The sequence below is a fragment of the Centropristis striata genome, chromosome 8, assembly GCF_030273125.1.
Source record: "Centropristis striata isolate RG_2023a ecotype Rhode Island chromosome 8, C.striata_1.0, whole genome shotgun sequence".
Classification (NCBI taxonomy): Eukaryota; Metazoa; Chordata; class Actinopteri; order Perciformes; family Serranidae; genus Centropristis; species Centropristis striata.
In genome coordinates, this window is record NC_081524.1 from 19,068,230 (window position 1) to 19,088,208 (window position 19,979).

At 37.2% G+C, this 19,979-nt stretch overlaps 1 protein-coding gene and 1 non-coding gene across 3 annotated transcripts; both read left to right on the forward strand.

Moving 5' to 3' along the window:
- Positions 1-1,051: 1,051 nt before the first annotated feature.
- Positions 1,052-1,124, forward strand: trnav-cac (transfer RNA valine (anticodon CAC)). The gene has a single exon. It is a non-coding gene; the product is annotated as a tRNA-Val (tRNA).
- A 3,337-nt stretch (positions 1,125-4,461) lies between these two features.
- Positions 4,462-18,797, forward strand: tap1 (transporter 1, ATP-binding cassette, sub-family B (MDR/TAP)). Of its 2 annotated transcripts, none has more exons than XM_059340220.1 (13): positions 4,462-4,830; positions 6,571-6,903; positions 8,417-8,645; positions 10,645-10,759; positions 11,199-11,329; positions 12,526-12,731; positions 14,105-14,302; positions 14,501-14,629; positions 14,739-14,933; positions 15,023-15,196; positions 16,657-16,816; positions 17,489-17,625; positions 17,717-18,797. In XM_059340220.1, the coding sequence occupies exons 2-13, from the start codon at positions 6,583-6,585 to the stop codon at positions 17,942-17,944; spliced, it is 2,223 nt and encodes a 740-aa protein (XP_059196203.1). In that variant the 5' UTR covers positions 4,462-4,830; positions 6,571-6,582; the 3' UTR covers positions 17,945-18,797. The 2 variants fall into 2 exon arrangements, with proteins under 2 accessions (XP_059196203.1, XP_059196204.1); XM_059340221.1 differs by having other exon boundaries at positions 4,462-4,647.
- The last annotated feature ends 1,182 nt before the right edge of the window (positions 18,798-19,979 follow it).

Sequence of the window (19,979 nt, forward strand, 5' to 3'; positions counted from 1 at the left end):
TAAAATTATTTTAGCATTTGGTAGCCATATTTGACATTTTTTTATTCAACCATTTTCCAATTGTAGGCCGATGCATGAAATTCTTTTTTTTCCCCCATTTATATTATGGAGCTTTGTGACTACCAGGGGATGTGATGTGGTGTGTGTGTGTGTGTGTGTGTGTGTGTGTGTGTGTGTGTGTGTGTGTGTCCAGCAGGTGCTGCACTATGTGACCTGGTGCTCTCTTTGAATTGCAGTGCAGAGACCTGAAAGAGAGGTCTCTCCCACCAGGTCACATGGTGCAGGACCTGCTGCACACACACACACACACACACACCTATTCCACGCCGAAGGTGATCAGTAGCTGCACCTAATTGCAGACTAATGCAAATCAAAGAGATACAGGAGGTCTTTTATACCAACTGCTATAAGGGTCTTTCTATCTATCTCTATAGCAGTTGGTATGAAAGACCTCCTGTATCTCTATGATTTGCGCATTGGTAGTGATGTGCCAGTGAAGCCTCATTTACCATTTTCATTATTTTCTGAGCCCACTAGATGGAGCTATTGGTTTTAAGAAAAAGGCTTAAGCAATGGTAGCTGAGTGTGTTTTCAGCTCTTTATTGAACAGAGAGCGCCATCTAGTGGGCTCAAAAAATAATGACAATGGTTCATGAGGCTTCACTGGCGCATCACTACACATTGGTGCAATTAGTCTCTGACTGGTGCAAGTAATCTTTTAGCTCTTATCCTGCCCTGTTGTCTTTTAGTCTTATAGTTTTTATCCTGCCCTGTTGTCTTTTAGTTTTTATCCTGCCCTGTTGTCTTTTAGTCTTTTAGTTTTTATCCTGCCCTGTTGCCTTTTAGTCTTTTAGTTTTCATCCTGCCCTGTTGTCTTTTAGTTTTTATCCTGCCCTGTCGTCTTTTAGTCTTTTAGTTTTTAGGGTTAGGGTTAGGGTTAGCATGGACGTGGCCCCTGAACAGGAGAGCTTAGAGAGGCTGGGACTCTCTCAGGATTTGGTGCACACCATACAGGGCCACCTCTACCAGATCGTCATGCATGGCTAAATCAGTTTCTGTAGTGTAGTGGTTATCACGTTCGCCTCACACGCGAAAGGTCCCCGGTTCAACCCCGGGCGGAAACTCATTACTTTGGGCAGTGCGTGACCTAGAGGTAAGGAATCTGGTTTGTAACCAGAGGGTTGCCGTTTCGAATCCCAGGATTCAGTCAAGGAATGAAGTGACCTATACTGAGAACTAACCCCCCCAGGCAGCTCCCCGGTGCACCGAAATGCAGCTACCCACTGCTCCTTGTATGGTGTGTTCACTTGTTTGTAAAAAATGATTAAAGGCAGAGTTTGAATTTCCCAATTGATGGATTTTAATAAAGTAATTAATTAACCTAACCTAAATGGATGGCTTTTCAGTGTTGATGCGTGCCACATTGGCTGTGTGAGGCTGTCTCAATGATAACAACAAAAGTAGCTCATTAGAGTTTAATCTAAGAGCTGATATCTAGACATTTTCCATGGTTTTCTAGATAATGATTTCAGTTATTATCAAGAACACCATGGAAAATGGCTAGATATCAGCTTTGATACTTGAGTCAAGGTATGATATTATTTATATATTATTATATTTTAAGCATTTTTCAATATGGTGAGTATTGCGATACAATATATTGCGATTTAACTGTTTAACTGCATTTTGTGTCCACAAATTTAAATTAAATCAAGAATATTTTTGTCAAATAAGATAAAATTCTCAGTCTCTTCATCTCACTTAAGTCTTTTTATTTCTTCACAATGAGAGTCAAACCCACAGACTGACCAACAAACTATTCAGTCAAACTGAACTGAACTGATATCAAACATGTATAGACGACAACAACTGTAGCATTTTATCAAACTTTCAAACGCAACGAGCTTCACTGCTCTCCATGTTATTAAAAAAAAAAATAAAAAAAATCTCAACTTTGCAGCGTTATTTCGACAAGATATCCTGATGCACATGGTGCCTATAGATTCCTTAGATCTTCTAGTTTCATATGATACAAGTATTTCCAGTATATTCCAAAAAGTGAGCCCGCAAGCTCTCACAGCGAAAATACTGCCGGCCATCAGAACGCTAAATATCGCAACTTGGAGGCCATGAATCAATATTTGGCCACACTAAATATTGCGATACTATGTTGTATCAATTTTTTCCCCCACCTCTAGTTATTACAATGGGTACAGAATTATTGTGTCTCTCTCTGACTGCAGGTTTTTCACTCCACAGAGCCACCTTCCAGTGTAGAACAACATGTTTAATTTCCAGCTGGTCCAGCAGAGTGCATTATAGATATGATCAGAATTTAAACGATTTAAGTAAATACCCATCCATTAAAAATGTTTGGGATCTGAGGACTTGCCACGACACCTCTAATTTTTGTTCCTATAATACTGCACACAGGATTCATTAGCATTTATTTTTTGAGTAAATACTGAGGATAAACTTCTTCTCTGTTTTATCATTGTAAACTGAAATTTTTAAACTGTTGGTTGAACAAAAGAAGACATTTGGCTCTGGAAAACTGTGATGGTGAATTTTATTCATTTTCCTGACATTTTATAAACAAATTGTCCATTTTTTTGGAGAATGAAAAGGAATAATTTCTTTCAGTCTCTAAATCACAGCACTTAACAAAGAACTGAAAGCACAATCAATCACCATAGCTTCAGCCTTTTTTAAAAATCTAAACCAATAGCACCATCTAGTTGGCTCAGAAAATAATGAAATTGGTTCATGAGACTCCATTGGCACCTGTTTCACTAACTTTGTGGGAAGAAGTGAAGTAAATTAATTTTAAAAAATCATTACTAGTTTTGTTTGTGAATGTCTAAAGAAGACATCATCCAATAACACATTTATGTAAATTAACATTAAAATGGGCATTTCTATACATTCAAAAGTGATCCTTAAGACCAGTGATGTGCCAATGAAGCCTCATGAACCATTTTCATTATTTTCTGAGACCACTAGATGGTGCTATTGGTTTAAAGAAGAAGGCTCAAGCAATGGTAATTGAGTGTGCTTTCAGCTCTTTGTTGAACAGAGAGCGTCATCTAGTGGGCTCAGAAATCAATGAAAATGCTTAATGAAGCTTCACTGGCACATCACTACTTAAGACCCAGCAGGTAAAGATACCGGAGCAGGAAAAAAAGAGGTCCTCATAATAAACTATAAGCTAAATAAATTGTTTTGATTATGTTCTAACTAGAACATTTCATTGTATTAAATTTGTCGTTGCTTTGCAACAAGTACTCATGCCCCTGGATTTCTTGTTGAGACACAGTTACCTCTCAGGGTTTAATTCTCCTAAACTACCAGGATACAGTGACTTTGTGAGGTATTTTTATTACACTAAACTATTAGATCTACTTGCTTTGTGGGGCTTTTATTTTGAAAAGAAGCCTTGTCCTGGGTTTCCTGTTAGGCTGCAGTGACCTCTCATGACTTTATTCTACTAAACTGTGTCTAATATAAACCCATCTTTGAATAGAGTTGTTAAACACTTTTAAATACACTTTTAACAAAAATCAATTTGAAAATGTTTATTCACTGAAAACAAAATATAAAAGCTGAAAGAAGACAACAACATTGTTGTTACTCCACTCTGTTTTTGCATTACTATTAGATCCTTTTACAGCAAAACCAGAGAGCAGTAACTACATTTTTGGGGTCAGAGGTCAAATAATGTAGAAATAAGTGTCATATCACTGACCTACCTATAACCCATTTGGCTGGCCAGTTAAAAAAACGTTAAAAAATGTATATGAAAGTATTATTGGTGCAAAAGACTTGAGCACCTCTAACAGTGGAATCTGTAGTTGTGTACAGTGATTGTGTATGCGTATCAGTAAATTTGAAGTCACATACTCTATGAATTGTGTACTTGTAGATTTTTTTTCTCCACAAATACAACACAACACTTACACATTCACAAATTCTTGATTACAGGTGCACAAATCCTATTTTACAAGTCACAGATTAAAAAACTGACACGCTTACATTTTTGCTATTGTTGTAGTATGTTTGGTGCAAAACATATTTGTGTACCTGTATCAAACAATGTGAAGTTGTGGAAATCGTGCAAAAAATGTGCAAATCTGAATCTGAACTTGTGCAATAAATGTTCAATGTATGTGAAATATTTCTCACAAAAATAGTTGTGTTCTTTTAAAACACAAACACAAATCGATAAATACAACTGCTCGAATCTTCCCCACGAGTCACGGATTCTGTTTTCTTCAACCACAAATCACAAATTGCGCTCCTCCACTGAGGTCTGTGGTGCAAAACTATCTGTGCATTCAGTCTATGGAGCACAATAGTATAATAACGTTGTAATAAGGCTGTTGCAGTTCCACCTTTTGGTCGTTTGGTGTCGCTGTTGGACTGTAGATGGCTCACACACACACACACACACACACACTAGGTATCACTATTACACTGTATTACCTGGCTGCAAAACACGTTACCGTTGCTTTTTACTAACATTTATGAAAACGAGGCTAGAATGAATACAGTTTTACTTGAATCAAATTGTGTTTCAGCCCTCGTTGGTCTTCGTCCGCCATCGTGGCAGACCTGGAAGGGACTTTCCGTCGTAAGAGAGTATAAATAGTAAGTTTCGGTTTCAGTTTGACAGTCTGAGCTCGGTCGCTCGGTCGACGGTTGGACAAGCAGCCGGCTGTAAATCGTTAAATTGACAATTTTTTAGTTTGTTTTGAGGAAATATCAGTGTCGGTTAACGTTATCAGACTTATATCAAACCACCGCGTCAAACTTGGGTTGACCACAGGAAATGTAAGTTGCTAATATAATGCTGCTAGCTACTGTACTTGCTGCTGTACTGTACATTTTGACCTGATACTAACAGTTATATTGTGTAGTAATAGTTATATTGTGTAGTAATAGTTATATTGTGTAATAATAGTTATATTGTGTTTTTGAGTGTTGTGCTAATTCGTCTATCTGTGGATGGGTTTGTCTCTGAGTTTCTGCCAGGCTGTTTCAAAGAAATCAGCCTTGTAGGTGAAAATGAAAGTAATGCTGCACAGTGAAAGCCAACCCTCATGAACCATGAAGGACATGCAAGTGCAAATTAATATTGCCCTAATATATAAAGTTACAACAGGATAATATGCTTAATATTGAGCTGCGTATTCCTATTGTTTATGTGCAAAGTGTGTGTTTCATGTTTTAGACAGTGGTGCAATGTAACTATGTACATTCACTTAAGTACTTGTACTTTATTTGCGTATTTCCATTTTATATAACTACTGCGTCACAACATTTCAGAGGCAAATACTTCACTACATTTATTTGGTAGCTTTACTTCCTTTGCAGATTTAGATTATTGATAGAAAATATAAATACATTATACAATTTTGTGTAATATCATGGATTAAACTTCTCTGCACTATATTAAGTAATTAAAAGTAACTTCACATTTACCAGCTGCAACACTAATGCAACATTAATGCATCACTAGCATAGACTGTATAAAATAGATCACTAGTAATATACTATATATGAGTCGTTGTTGATGTTAATACTTCTGTGTGATTTTGATTGCATAACCTTTACTTGTTGTGAGTATGTATACACTGCAGTAAAATTAAGTAAAATATGTGAATACTTCTCATCTGCATTTTTCTGACAGTTTTAGTTACCTTTCAAGTTATTATTATTATTAGTATTATTTCTATCCTTCATATCCAGTGAATTCTGATATTGATAATATGATAATCTGATTATTGGTTGACAAAATTGGCAAAAACCCTCGCTAAAAACCCTCCCAGATTGGCTGTAAAATGAATTATCATGAAGCTGAAAAAATAGCAGTACTTTTACTAGGGTTGTCAAAAGTATCGATACTCAAAAAAGTATCGATACTAAAACGTTGTATCCTGATACGATACTCATTTTCAAAAGTAGCCATACCTAGCCAAGGAATGAACACTTAAGTTAGGTTATTGTTATTTTTTATCAATCTTGCCTTATATTTTGCACAGCATACAACCTCAAAATATTGTTCTAATTGTTATTGTTTATTGTATTTATTTATTTATTGCACTACCTCAGACCTGAAGCTTGTTATCGTAGTTGCAGTTTCTTTTTGAACAACTGTTTTTTATTATAAATATTTAACCTGTGGTTCTGTTAATTTTTACATTTATACATACATCACTTTTTGCATTTTTCTTGTTAATAAAAATATTTCTGTTAAATTTAATAATTAATAATGTTTTTATCCTTGTGGTATCGAAAATGGTATTGAGTATTGAATATTTTCCTGAGTATCGGTATCGAGTTGAAAATTTTAGTTTTGTGACAACCCTAACTTTTACTTTTGATAAGTACATTTTGCTGATAATACTGACATACTTTTGGTTAAGTAAGGTTCTGGATGCTGGACTTTTATCCCCCCCCCCCCCCTTTTTTTTGTTTTGTTTTAAACTACTTCTTGTCTCACTGGTTTTTGCGGTTTCTTTTAGACATAAATATGGAGACACTGACCCTACTTGTCACTTCTATTTGCAGAACCTGTGCATTATGCAGAAAATGAGCTACTTCTCCCCGGCGTTCTTTGTATGCCTGGATGTGTGTGTGGTGCACGCCATCCGCCTGGCCCAGCTCTCACCTCTCATCCCCTCCCATCCGTTCATCGCCCTGTGGGGAGGTGGGCTGATCAGGGCTTGCCTCCTCGCCCTTCTCATCTTCACCTATCCTGGAAGCCTACCATGGATGAGCAGCTTCGAGGGGCTACAGAGCTTAGGGGTCCTTTGCTTTCACTTCCCGGTGTACACCACTCTTCTCTGGACACTGGGGTGGTCCGCCACGGAGGAGCTGTGGGGGTGGCACTCCTGGGAAAGGGTGGGTGGCTGTGTTTTGCACATTCTTATGCTGATGTGTTTGAAACAACGTTAAGTTTCAGGATGGATCACATTGATGTACTAGCAGACGCTTCTCCAAACACCTCTTTAGGTATGTGAGTGTGTTACTGGGGGTGACAGATCTAGAGCAGGGCCTGTGATGCATTGTGGCTCCCTGATCATGTTGTGTAAGAAAGAAGAAATGCTAGACTTCCAGTTCAGCATCTGAGAATTTTTGTCAGCACAAAAGCAAACTAAAAACATGCTTAAGAAAGACAGGGTTCATACGGATGCTTGAAATCCTAAATTTTAATGTTGTATTTTGAAGGTTTGAAAAGTGCTTGGATTTTGGATAAAGTCCTTGAGAATGCTTGAAATTCTTACTGTATTTCTCTTGCAATCTGACTATAGATAATCACATGTTCAATGAAAAAAATAATACATTGAAAATGGAGATTAGCAAACTGTACTTTTGGTTGTTAAAAGTGTAAAACCATCGCTGTCGGTATGGTTGAGTGAAATTACCCCTTTTAGTATGTAAGTACCCATCTAAAACATGCAACTTACAACCATTGTAAGGTACTGGAAAAGCTTGAAAATGGACCTTGAAAGTCCTCGAAAAGTGCTATGATGATGTGGAACTGGTGAAAGAGCCCTAATGGGTTTATGTTGTACATAAAATAAGCCTAGCTCCACATCACCAACAACATCATTCAAATCAATAACTATTCAAATGATAAACAACACTGACAGGGGAATTCTGCTGCACAACACATACTTTCACTTTCAATACTTGAAGTACACCTCTACCTCTTTTCTTTTACTTACATATGATTTTTAATGTAGAACTTTTACTTATAATAGAATATTTTTCATTGTGCTATTTCTTCTGTTACCTAAAGAATCATTTCTTCCACTGATCAACCTTTTGAATACCTGTTGACTGCCTTTACCTTTAAGGCCTGGTTTAAAATAGTGGCAAATGACCAAAAAGTGTCTTACTTTGTCTCTGCCAGCAACCAAAAGAAGCATTCATTTAGTAATAGCATGAAATAGAAAATCTCTAATTTTGGATTTGTGAAATTTCAGATACATTTACTTAAAGACCTCGTCAATCTGCTTTCTTTATAAGCATAATTAACACATCTCCAGTGTAATTCACTTTTTTTAATGTGTTCTTGAGGGAAAAAATGGGAAAATGTCCATTATTAAGACAAAGTGACTATTTCAAAGTCATTTCATTTGTTTCAGAAAGAAGTTGAATAAACTCACTTTTTTGAAAAATGTATTACAATTTCTGTAAGTGAAAATTTTATGATCCAAGCTCTCAGCAATACTGATGCAATGAAGCTGTTGGAACTAAAGAGCTAAAGAGAAACAAGACTGAAACCAAAACCAAACAGTCTGAATAGAACAAGAAATGTTTCAATTGTTTGCTTTTAACCTAACATGTGTTATAATCATTATTAAAAGATTTATTTCATGTGATATACTTCTGGATTTGTGTTTTGCAGGTGTTACAGGGTTACGTTGTGACAGTTGTGGCGTGGATCTACTGGAGTCGCTATGTGTTGTCTCTTCTGCTCTCCTGGGGTCGATACGTCTCATCTCTGCTGACGGGGGCGCCCTCTGAGAAGCCTGAAAAGGAGACCTGTACCCCTCTGCAGAGGCTGATCGGATTCATGCTGCCATACCGTGGTCGCTTTGTTGCTGTGCTGTTCCTCGTGGTTCTCTCTTCTTATGGTGAGGCAACGTCTTAATTTAAATGAGGTGCTAATTTCTACTTTCATTTCATTTTAGTAAGGATCCCCATTAGCTGATGCCATAGCAATCAGCTAGTCTTCCTGGGGTCCATAACACATACAACATACAATACAACCACAAGTAAGAACTATACAAAAACGAAAATATCAAATAAAAACAAAACAAGTACGTACAATATAAAATAGACAAACCCACACAATAGTTGACAATATAATAAAATTACTAAACCTACCCAAAAACTAAATTCAGCTGAGTTATTCAAGACAGATCATTCCCACAACACACCCAACAGATGAGTTACTGTCTTAGATAGACTTTAAGTTTCCTTTTAAAAACTGATTTACTGTAGATACAGCAGAGATACTGAGCCAGATAATTCCAGAGAGACATTGATCTGTAGATAAAAGAACGCGGTAAAGCGTTTGATTTTGAACAAGGCAATACAAGCCGACCATTGCTGGACCCTCTAGTGTAATGATCATGAACAGTATAAGTAAAGACAACTTGATTATACAAAAACACAGGAGTTTTACTACTAGTGACCGACTTTAACATTACTAGCGTGTACTGTTCTTACACAATTGTAATGTTTTGGAGTTAAATCCAACAGTTCTTGCAGTCTTGTGCATTAACTTTGGACTAAGCCATTTTACAAGCAGAGCTATGAACAGGGTTCGTACGGGTGCTTGAAATCCTTGAAAATGCTTAAATTTAAATGTTGTATTTTCAAGGTTTAAAAAGTGCTTGGATTTTCGATAAAGTGCTTGAAATTTTTACTGTATTTCTCTTGCAATCTGACTATATCCATCTATAGACTATAGATAATCACATGTTCAATGTAAAAAATATTGAGTAGCCTATCTGAAATGACCGTTCCTCCTAAAAGTGTAATACCATCTCTGTTGGTATGGTTCAGTGAAATCTCCCCCTTTTAGTATGTAAGTACTCATCTTAAACATGCAATTAATAACCGGTGTAAGATACTGGAAAAGCTTGAAAATTTACCTTGAAAGTCCTTGAAAAATGCTTGAATTTGACCAGAAATGAGTAACTTGAAAAATTACCTGGTTCAGAATATAAAAATGAAAACCTTTGGTTCTCAACACAGGGAGTAACTTCTTTGACATCACATGATGGAATAACGTCTCGCCTCGTGTGTGGTTTACCTGTTGCACCTTAAAGTGTCTGAGTGCAACGCAAACTGAACTTTAGTTCCTACTTAACCCATAAGAACCCAGACCCAGTAATCCTTAAAGGAAAATAATGGGAGATATACCACAGACCAAGTGAACCCCATATAACACATTTCTACCCCCGAATGTCAAAGATGTGTGATGTGACATAAATGTTACATTTACAACATTTATCAAAATTGTGACATTAATAGTGCTGTTAAACAATAAATTATTTTTCAGATTTGTTTAGTAATAAAATAAGAATAAATCAATAATAAATAAAAATAAATAACAATTTGCCTTTTTGTTTGCATCTCCATAACATATATAAAAATTGTGACTTTCATCTGTTCAGGAAATATGGTCAGAATAAGTTAAATGCAATACAGGACACCCTATTAACGGATTAGAATTGTTAAATGGGTTTAAACTTAGCCTCCTAACAAAAAATAAGCTTTTTGAAATTAGCTACTTTTTCACATTTCTGTTTCCAGTCACAGCCATATTTTGGAGAAGTCACTTCCTGTCACAGTCACATGACTGTCACATGACCACCACACCAGGGTGTTGAGTATACCTCTCTTAGGGATTTAATGAGTTAATGTGAAGCATAAAGCTGAAAATGGGAGATTCTAGAAGATCTAAAGTGTTTGTTACACAGGTGTCACCATGGGTTCTTATGGGTTAACATTCACAACTCAATATTCATACAAATGGATGAAATAAATATATATAAACAAAACATATCAAATAATGACACAAATAATATTTATGGCATTTAAAATGTAAACTTGTAACCTCAGGTGAGATGGCCATCCCTCAGTACACTGGCCGTGTGGCTGACTGGATCATGAATGAAGAAGCACCTGATGCATTCACAGAAGCCATCACATTCATGACACTCATGACTATTGCCAGGTAATTTTATCTTTGTATTCAAGTATTTAAAACATAACTGGTTCTAAGTTTGTACAACATCAACGAATCTCATCTTTATATCTTTATCATCTCTCTCTCTTTTTTAGTTTTTAGTTTTTTAGTTTTTGTCAGATTGAATATATCATCAAACCCAAACTTAGTGGTACAGTTTGCTTTAATATGCTTTTCTTTGTATTCTTCACAAATAATTACATATTATGCAGATGATAACACATAAAAGTCACCCCACTCTGGTTATACAGGATTAATTTAGATAATGATTCCTTTTGAATATTTCTACACAAATGAAACTATTTAATGTAGTAATAATACTTTGTATTTATAACATTTAATATAGGTAAACTCCTTTTATCGCAATGTAAAAAAAGTGAATTTTGGATGTTTTGCCCTATAATGTGTCCTGTGATGTATGTTTCAGCGCTGTGCTCGAGTTTGCATGTGACCTCATGTACAACGTCACCATGAGCCTCGTGCACACCTCAGTGCAGGGAGCCGTCTTCCAGGCTGCTGTGAAACAGGAGATTGCTTACTTTGAGGGCAATCCGACAGGTAAATCATGTATATATACTGCATGTACAACTGACTCAAACTTAAAGGAGAGAGTACCATATACACTAATGCTACCTCTACATCAGAAGACTTTAAAAAGATTTGGAAAAGACTCCCGGAAAACTATCAGCTCACACCTGGTCACATCTAAAGACAAGTGTTTAGAGTTTTTAGTCTCACACTGAGATTGTGAATCTTGCAGGGAAACTATTTCAAGACTACAACTAGATTCTCTTAGCAGTTTTTTCCTACCATGCAATTTTTTCCCCATCATGCTCTTAGTAAAAACTTACAACATGGAGGAGAAACAGCTGCTCTAGTGTGTGCAGTTGTTTGTGTTAAAAACAACAACAACAACAAAAAAGTAGAGAAGACGCCACAAAATGCCCCCTCACAAACTGAAAAAGGGTTTCTGTTTTTATCACATGAAAAGTTGACTATTTTACAGTAAAAATAGATATAAGGAAGAATAAAGGAAAGGAACATTTAGAAATGAATTCATGATATACATTTATGTCCTATTTAATTAAAATGTGTCTAATTGAATAATTATATTTGTCAGCTCTATCAACTTTCATTAATTACTACTATTATTATTATTTATTACTTATTTATGTATACATTTATTTATACATTTTAACTGTGTCTTACTGTTCTCTTTACTAAGAAACAGTGCCCCCAAAAATCTAAATATATGACATCACTATATTTGTATTTAGGACTGAGCTTACTAGCATTATTGTAATGTTCCTTTTTCCTGTGGAAGTGGTTTTACTGGCCGGTCTGGAACCAGTCTGAACCGGGGACCTTTCCCCTGCTCATCTATTGGTTGGTGATTGTGTTACGTCACTGAGACTTGAGATAATATCAAAGACGTTTGATATGATCCAAACCCAAGACTAGGAAAAGACTGATATGAAACAGAGCAGATTACTACCTTAAACTTAACCATGGAGATGATGGGAGCGTGACACCAGTAAAACTCCTAGATTTACTAAAGACTTTCAGTTTTTAGGGGAAATATTTTGGTGTAAGCCAAGGCATGATAAATAAATCCTAAATATGTTTTTCTTTTTACTTATAGCTAAATCAAGGCTCAGTTTCCTTATTATTATGACTTTCCTTATTGATGTACTTAACAGTATTTGTGTGGACTGGTTCAAATCCACAAGGCTAATGCACACCTCTTTTCTCAGGTGAACTGGTGTCCCGCATTACCACGGATACCAATGATATGAGCGAGGCGCTGAGTGAGAAACTAAGTCTTGTGATGTGGTACACATCGCGTTTTGCCTTCCTCTTGTATTTCATGGTGACCCAGTCGTGGAAAATGACCCTGCTCACATGCATGGGACTCCCGATCATCTGGGTTATACCTAAACTCACTGGACATCTCTACCAGGTAAACAACACTTCTCTAAATGTCTAAATGTCCCATCATATTTAATGCTTCTTAAACTGATATTTTTTAGATGTTTTCATTTCATTTAGTTGGTTTGTTTGGGTGGGCCAAGGCTCAGTCTGAATCATGGGGCTGATACACAATTATTTTTAACTTATGTTATCATTGCGGAGCTCTGTGCTCTCAGAGCGCCCTTGTGGTTATTTTAGCGTGTGTATTTTATCACCAAATTTTGCAGTTTCCCTCAGCTATAAGGAGCATTTAAGCATATTGTTTTGTTTTTTTACAGCCCACAACTTTACTTTTAGATTCATACTCACTGCTTCACCATTAAGCGTCTTTCCACTGAGTACTTTTTGTAAAGCGGCTGAGTGTTTTGGCTACGCCCATGAGTTAGTTCCCCTCAGCCTCTGTTCCATACAGGTACTTTTGTAGCAGCTGACCAACGTGGTCCAAACAGACCAACTTAGCGACTTTGTTGCTACATTTAGCGACTCTTTTTCAAAAAAAGCGACTAGCAACAAATCTAGTGACTTTTTCTGGTGTTATTGGAGACTTGTTCCTACTCTTCTTAACAAGTAGCTCTGTCCCAAAGCACTCACAATCGGCCCAGTCCTCCCGCAGCAGTCTCTCCCAGCTGCAGTCAGCAGAGCAGGAGCTGTTAACCCCTCAGTGTCCAGTTTGCACCAGTCTGCAATGAATCAGGCAATCTTAAAATCTCCGCTCAGTAGCGGCTCAGAAAATTACCTACCCGAGGCAGGTACTTTCTGAGCCGCTACCTGTGAGGTTGGGCGGATCTTGGGCGGATCCTCTCTCCCAAGCCACACCCAAAGCTCATCACTTGAGGGAAAAGTACCTAATGGAAATGCACTTATTGTTTGCAGTTGCAGCATGCATTATGGGATTAAATAATGGATACAACTATGGATTAAAATGGGTCTTGAAAGGATTTTCTGCATGGATTAATCATTTTGTTAAAGGGGGGAAAACCCCTTAATATCATGTTTAAAAAGCTGTGATGAATGGTGGGTAAACTCCCTGCACAGCAGACAGACAATGTTAGCAATTAACGAGTGGACATAGTGGGGTTTATCATGGCCAAAGACAGATATTTCTCCCAGCAGTTACAAAGAGATAAAGGGTGAATGAATATTTGACTTGCCATGGACACGTTGCTGTGATAAGGTAATAATATAAGGTGAATAGGTGATAATAACAATATGTTAGCATTGTGCTCATAGCTTTTTGCTGCCCTCAAGTGGCCAAAAAAAACAGTAAATGCAGGTTAAAGGAAAAATCCAACTGATCCAGCTATTGTCGTCCATCCATCATGTAAAATGTTAAATATTTTTAAATTTTCACCAATGTTTCAGACTATTGCTGTGAAGGTTCAGGAGTCACTGGCTAAGGCCAACCAGGTGGCCACAGAGACCTTCTCCAACATGAAGACAGTGAGAAGTTTCGCCAATGAGGACGGTGAGACGGAGAGGTACAGGCGACAGATGGAGCAAACTTTCGCCCTTAATAAAAAAGAAGCAGCAGCCTATGCAGCCTCAACTTGGGCTAACAGCGTGAGTTGAACACTGATCTGACAGTGATTTCTTAGCATATGTTTGTCTGTGAGTATGAGACTGTGTCAGTTGTTTACTGCCAGAAAGTGAATTAAAAACAGAACACACTGAGCACATTAGGAAAACTGAATAAATATTTGAATATTTAATTTCACACAGTTGTCTTTAATGTTTGGACCATTGTTTATGTTGCCCCAGATGACCACTTTGGCCCTGAAGGTGTGTATTCTGTACTATGGAGGGACTCTGGTCACCAGAGGGGACGTGAGCAGTGGAGACTTGGTGTCATTCGTCCTCTATGAGCTACAGTTTGCCTCTGCTGTTGAGGTGAGCCACCAGTCAAGATAAAAGGATTGAAATATTGTCATGTCTCTGCACTTGCTTCCTCTAATGCGGTGACTTGTTGCTTTCCCTCATTCTACCACCTCTCTTCCAGGCTGTCATGCGTTATTACCCCGAGGTTAGGAAGGCAATTGGTGCCTCGGAGAAGATGTTTGAAATTTTGGATCGCGAACCTAAAATACCCAAAGAGGGCTCTTTGGAGCCCAAACATCTTGAGGGACACATTCAATTCAAAAAAGTTACATTTTCATATTCTGGCAGCACAGAGGAAAGCAATCTCGTGCTCAAGGTATGTATTTGTGTCTATCTCCTGTGTGTTAATTATATTTTATCACACAAAACTATTTACCAATTCAAACCATTTCTGTCTTATATCAGGACGTGTCTCTGGAGATGAAGCCAGGCCAAGTCACTGCCCTTGTAGGCCTTAACAGATCAGGGAAGTCCACCTGTGTCAAGCTGCTGGAGAGATTTTACCAGCCCAAGGCAGGAGCCATCCTTCTGGATGGGAGACCACTGCTCAGCTACAAAGACCAGTACCTACATGATAAGGTGGGTTGTCACCATGGACTATATAAAAAATGGACGTAGTCACCGTGAAATCACCCATTGGTTTGTGGCCCGTTAGAAGCATCGATTTCAGCGTTACACTCGTCTCCATCTTGTTTCCGATACGGGGAGCAGACCATATCTGGACTGTGGAGGAGGAGAGGGATCTGATCACTGACTACAGCCTCTCTACACCTCAACCTGACTCAGAGAAGTCACTGCTAATTCATGTTAGCATTAACTGGAGCATTAACTGGGATGTTAGTTTTGGCTAGCAAAAAACAAAAACAAAATGTATGTTACTGACCTCAGAAAACTGAGCAGCGACTCCTAGTAGTGTCTGTTAGTCCAACCAAACGCTGAACAAGACATTTTTACTGAACAAAACATTCAAATAAACTGTCATTAAGTGAAAATACAGTGAAAGGGTCAAAGTTATGAGACCAAACCGCTAAACGTCCTTTTTTATATCTATATAACGTTAAAGATAACTTTATTGACACGTTGTCGTGGATACAAATTGCTCTGCTTCTCTCCTGATGATGGCTCGCCTTGTTAGTGACCTGTCAATCAAAGGTAGCCACGCCCCAAATCATATGATTCTTTATCTTCTATTTTCTTCTAAATGGGGCCATTATTTGAACTATTAACATCAGATTGTCTTGAAGAAGATTTTTTACTAACGATTGAGACCATAGTGTTGTCCTGAAAAAAAATTCTGAGGTAATAAATCAAGTAACAAGTTTTCTCATTTTGCACTGAAATGAATGGACAGATTTTTTTGCAGCCAAACTTAGCGCCCCCTGCTGGAATTTTCGGAAGAATGCAGCTTAAGGCACTTCCTGGTTTGCCTCCATGCTCAGACACGGAGGTTGCCGCCTGGTTGTCACAAATATGTTTTCCGTTTTTAATTATAATTTTTTGTCATCTAATCTGACCTGCAGTGAGCACATAGGAATAGGAAGCTTAAATGTAACCTGATGAGATCTCATTTTCACCATGTAAATCAGTATTTTAACTTCAAATTCCCATATCTCTTTTTTGTAGCCCTATTTTTAAACAGGGAATCCAAAAACATACTGTACTCTTTATTTTGACTTACAGATGAAAAAAAGGCATAATGAACCAAAGACTGTGTTGAAGTACTGAAACCCTTAAGGATTTAATAAGGCATTGTACCACAGAAATTGACTAAAACTCAAGATGACAAATAACCAACCATAAAACGGAAGAAAATGAAATTGAAATAGCCCCGAGCTGTACAATGATGATGATATAAGGAAGGCGAATCAAAGTTCATTGGAAGTTTCAACTCAGATTCCTCCTAATGGCTTTTTAACTTCCCTTCTTTGTCGCAGGAATATTGTTAGGACACTTACTAACACTTTTTTCCCTGATTGTAAACCATTCTTAGAGTCAGCTGTGACAGTTAACAGTTTCCTCTGCATCTTATTTGCTTATAGATTGCTGTGGTGAGCCAAGACTGTGTGCTGTTTGCTCGCTCTGTGCGGGAGAACATCAAGTTCGGTTGTGAGGATGCCTCTGATGAGGATATGTACAAGGCAGCCAGGCTGGCTAGTGCCCACGACTTCATCGTGGAGCTGTCAAGCGGATACGACACAGGTTTGACCCACAAACTCAGTATTTATTAGAGCGAATCCTAAAGTGGGGTCCTTTACATGGGTTTTATCACTCCCTAAATTTAAATTCCTAGATGTTTGCACATTAATAGAATGGATACTTAGTAGTGGAAAAACTGTATTTGTAATGTAACTCATTGGTTCTTGAAAAATATGAATCTAGACCTGGAACGTTTTAAAAGTCCTTAAACTAAATGGACATCAATATTATTATTACCACTTACACTAGCTAATAAAGCTCAGTGTCCTATCATAGGAAAGTGTAAGCAAAAACTTCAATAAAACTCAAATGCATTAATAATTTCTATTTTCTATTATTATTACACACTGACAAAAAGTATTGAATGAATTTGGTTTAAACCTAAATAACTTTAGGCTATATTGTCCATGCTGGTTTTCCATCACATAGTATGATTTTGAAACGGATATTAAAAATTTGCATTCAATGTGGCATTAAATGCTCTTTAATAATGTTAAATTGACCTTATCAAGCCCTACAGAAACCCTGCTGACAGCTGTGAAAGGGCCGATTAATTTAATGAAGTCCTCTTGTTACCAAGCAGACCATCTTGTCGTCTTTGCTAATGCAAAAACAACTCACTGTTCAACAAAAATGAAAATAAACACAATGACGTTATGCTCTTCTGTTGCACAGATGCAGGGGAGAAGGGAGGCCAGGTGTCTGGAGGCCAGAAGCAGCGCATTGCCATTGCCAGAGCTTTAATCAGACAACCCAAAATCTTGATACTGGACAACGCCACCAGTGACCTGGATGCAGAGAATGAATATCAGGTTCGAAATTCTTCTCAAGTTTCTTAAATTTTGCTCATTATTTACTTTTGTTTATCCACGTGTAACATCAAGTCATAATTGTACTCGACAGGTTCACCAAGCTTTGTTAAAGCAGGCAAACAACTGTTCAGTGCTGTTGATCTCCACCAAGATGAGCGTCGTAGAGAAGGCCGATCATATCATCGTCCTTGACGAAGGGATGGTAAAAGAGGAGGGCACTCATGAGGAGCTGCTGGAGAAAGGCGATCTTTATGCTGAACTAGTGAGAAAGCAGAATATGGGCTTTCACCGTCAAGAACAGGAGGAGGATACGTACTGATCTGTGCAGGCGGGGGTTGACTTCACGCTTGAGAAGCACTTCAGTTACAGGAAAGTTTCTGGTAAAAAAACAGTCCAAACTAAAAGGGTCAAAACTTCTGCAGTACTTGTACTATAAATAACAACTAAATAGTGAGACCACACTACTAATTACAAGTATTTCTAGAGTTTTTGCCTATTAAAAATATTTCGCTTCTTCATGCACCTTAAAAGTAGGTGATTTTTTTACTTGAAATGTCCTAGACTGGTTCCAGTACATTGAGATATTGATGGAAATTATAACATAGAGAATTTTCTGGAAAATAATCAAAATCGACAAATGAAATAATTGGTACAAAAAAAGTCTGGCTCATTGATTTGCAACATTGCCCACAATGTTTTAATAAAACCAGGAATACAGTATTAAAGGGATAGCCTTCCTTGGTATAAATGATACGGCAATGATGTGAAAAAAATGTAATCGTACCATGGTACTTATAATCATGTCATCTATCCTAATGGGATGTTTCCATATGTAAATGGGAATAAATGGAAATCATCTTGAAGAGAGTTTATGATGATGAGACACTTTTGTTTTATACACTTAGCAAACATAAAGTAGATGTAGAAGAAATTGGATATATAAATTGTAGTTATTTCATGTTACTGTTATTTCATATTTAAGATCATATTGCACTATTTAAGATGAGTGGAGTGTTTCTATATCATCTGGTTGTACATCATTTTCTTATTTGTCTTTGTTTTATTTTGTGCACCTTTCCCTGTATTGACTCTTCACTTAGGCATGTTTTTTGTAATCTTGTAAATACTTTTTCACTCCGCCGAGCTTCAGCAATAAATCTTTTGGGGGTTCATCTTTTCTGGTCTAGCATTTTCTTGAACCTTTGGCTTCGAAATAGCCAAGCAGTGCTTTTAGTCAGGGCTACTGAGTATAAATGGCTCGATTTATGTTAAAAAACAAATGATTGTGGGTAGGTCTGATTACGTTTGAACAATTCCCTTTGTTAAAACATTTATATTGAGGTGGTGCAGTAATAAGTAACTTGAATACTTCTTAAAATATTTTGTCCTGCATCAGTTCAGGTGACTAGTTTTACTTTGTCAAAGGTGTTAAAGCTTTCAGAAAATGAATGACTGAAACTCATATGATAGAACCTCACAATTTCAGAGCCGGAAATCAGATCAATTTCAATAGTTTCTGCAATTTGTAAATCCTGCACCTCTGTGGAATCAGCATAGGCATGGCTGGACGTGGAGACAACTCAAAAATGGCTTGTGGGCAGAATTACACAGTTATGTCAAACTCAAGTATATATATATACAGTACATATATATATATATATATATATATATATATATATATATATATATATATATATATATATATTGAAGTACAATTTAATTTATATATACAACACTTTTCCAAGTGCCCACAAGTGTCATGAATATTGGACACTAACAATAAATTGGGTCTCCACGTGCTATACATATTGAACTGTTTGCATTTCCACAACCTCTCCTGTCCTCTCCTCTCTGCTCTGTGTAAACAGCCAGCAGTTATGTCGGATTTTCGGTGAATATTTGTCACATGAGGGTTTGTCTCAGCAACATAGATAATGGCTTCACAGTTGCACAGAGAGGGGTGAAACTTAATGATTTTAACATGATTTAGTTATTCCAAAGTGATTTTTATAGATAGGCTATATCACAATTTTAAGTTTAGCTTAGGTTACTTTTTCAACGGAATCTCGTCGTCATGATCATTTCAAGGACTTTCAACTTCAGACAATAATGCATGATTTTACAGTTTCTTTCTCTAACAACATGCAACAAACAATGTATTTTAGCTATGCCTTAAAGGAAGCATACTTTTCAAGGCAGAAAGGATCTGCATCCGCAATCCAGATACTGCAGATAACAAATAAATCATGACACAACTCCGCAAAAGACACGAGGGTGTTCATCCGTTAAATTACGCCGCAATTGTGGAGCGAAGCTCTAAAAAATGAAAGAGATGTGAACGCAGTGCTGCGCCC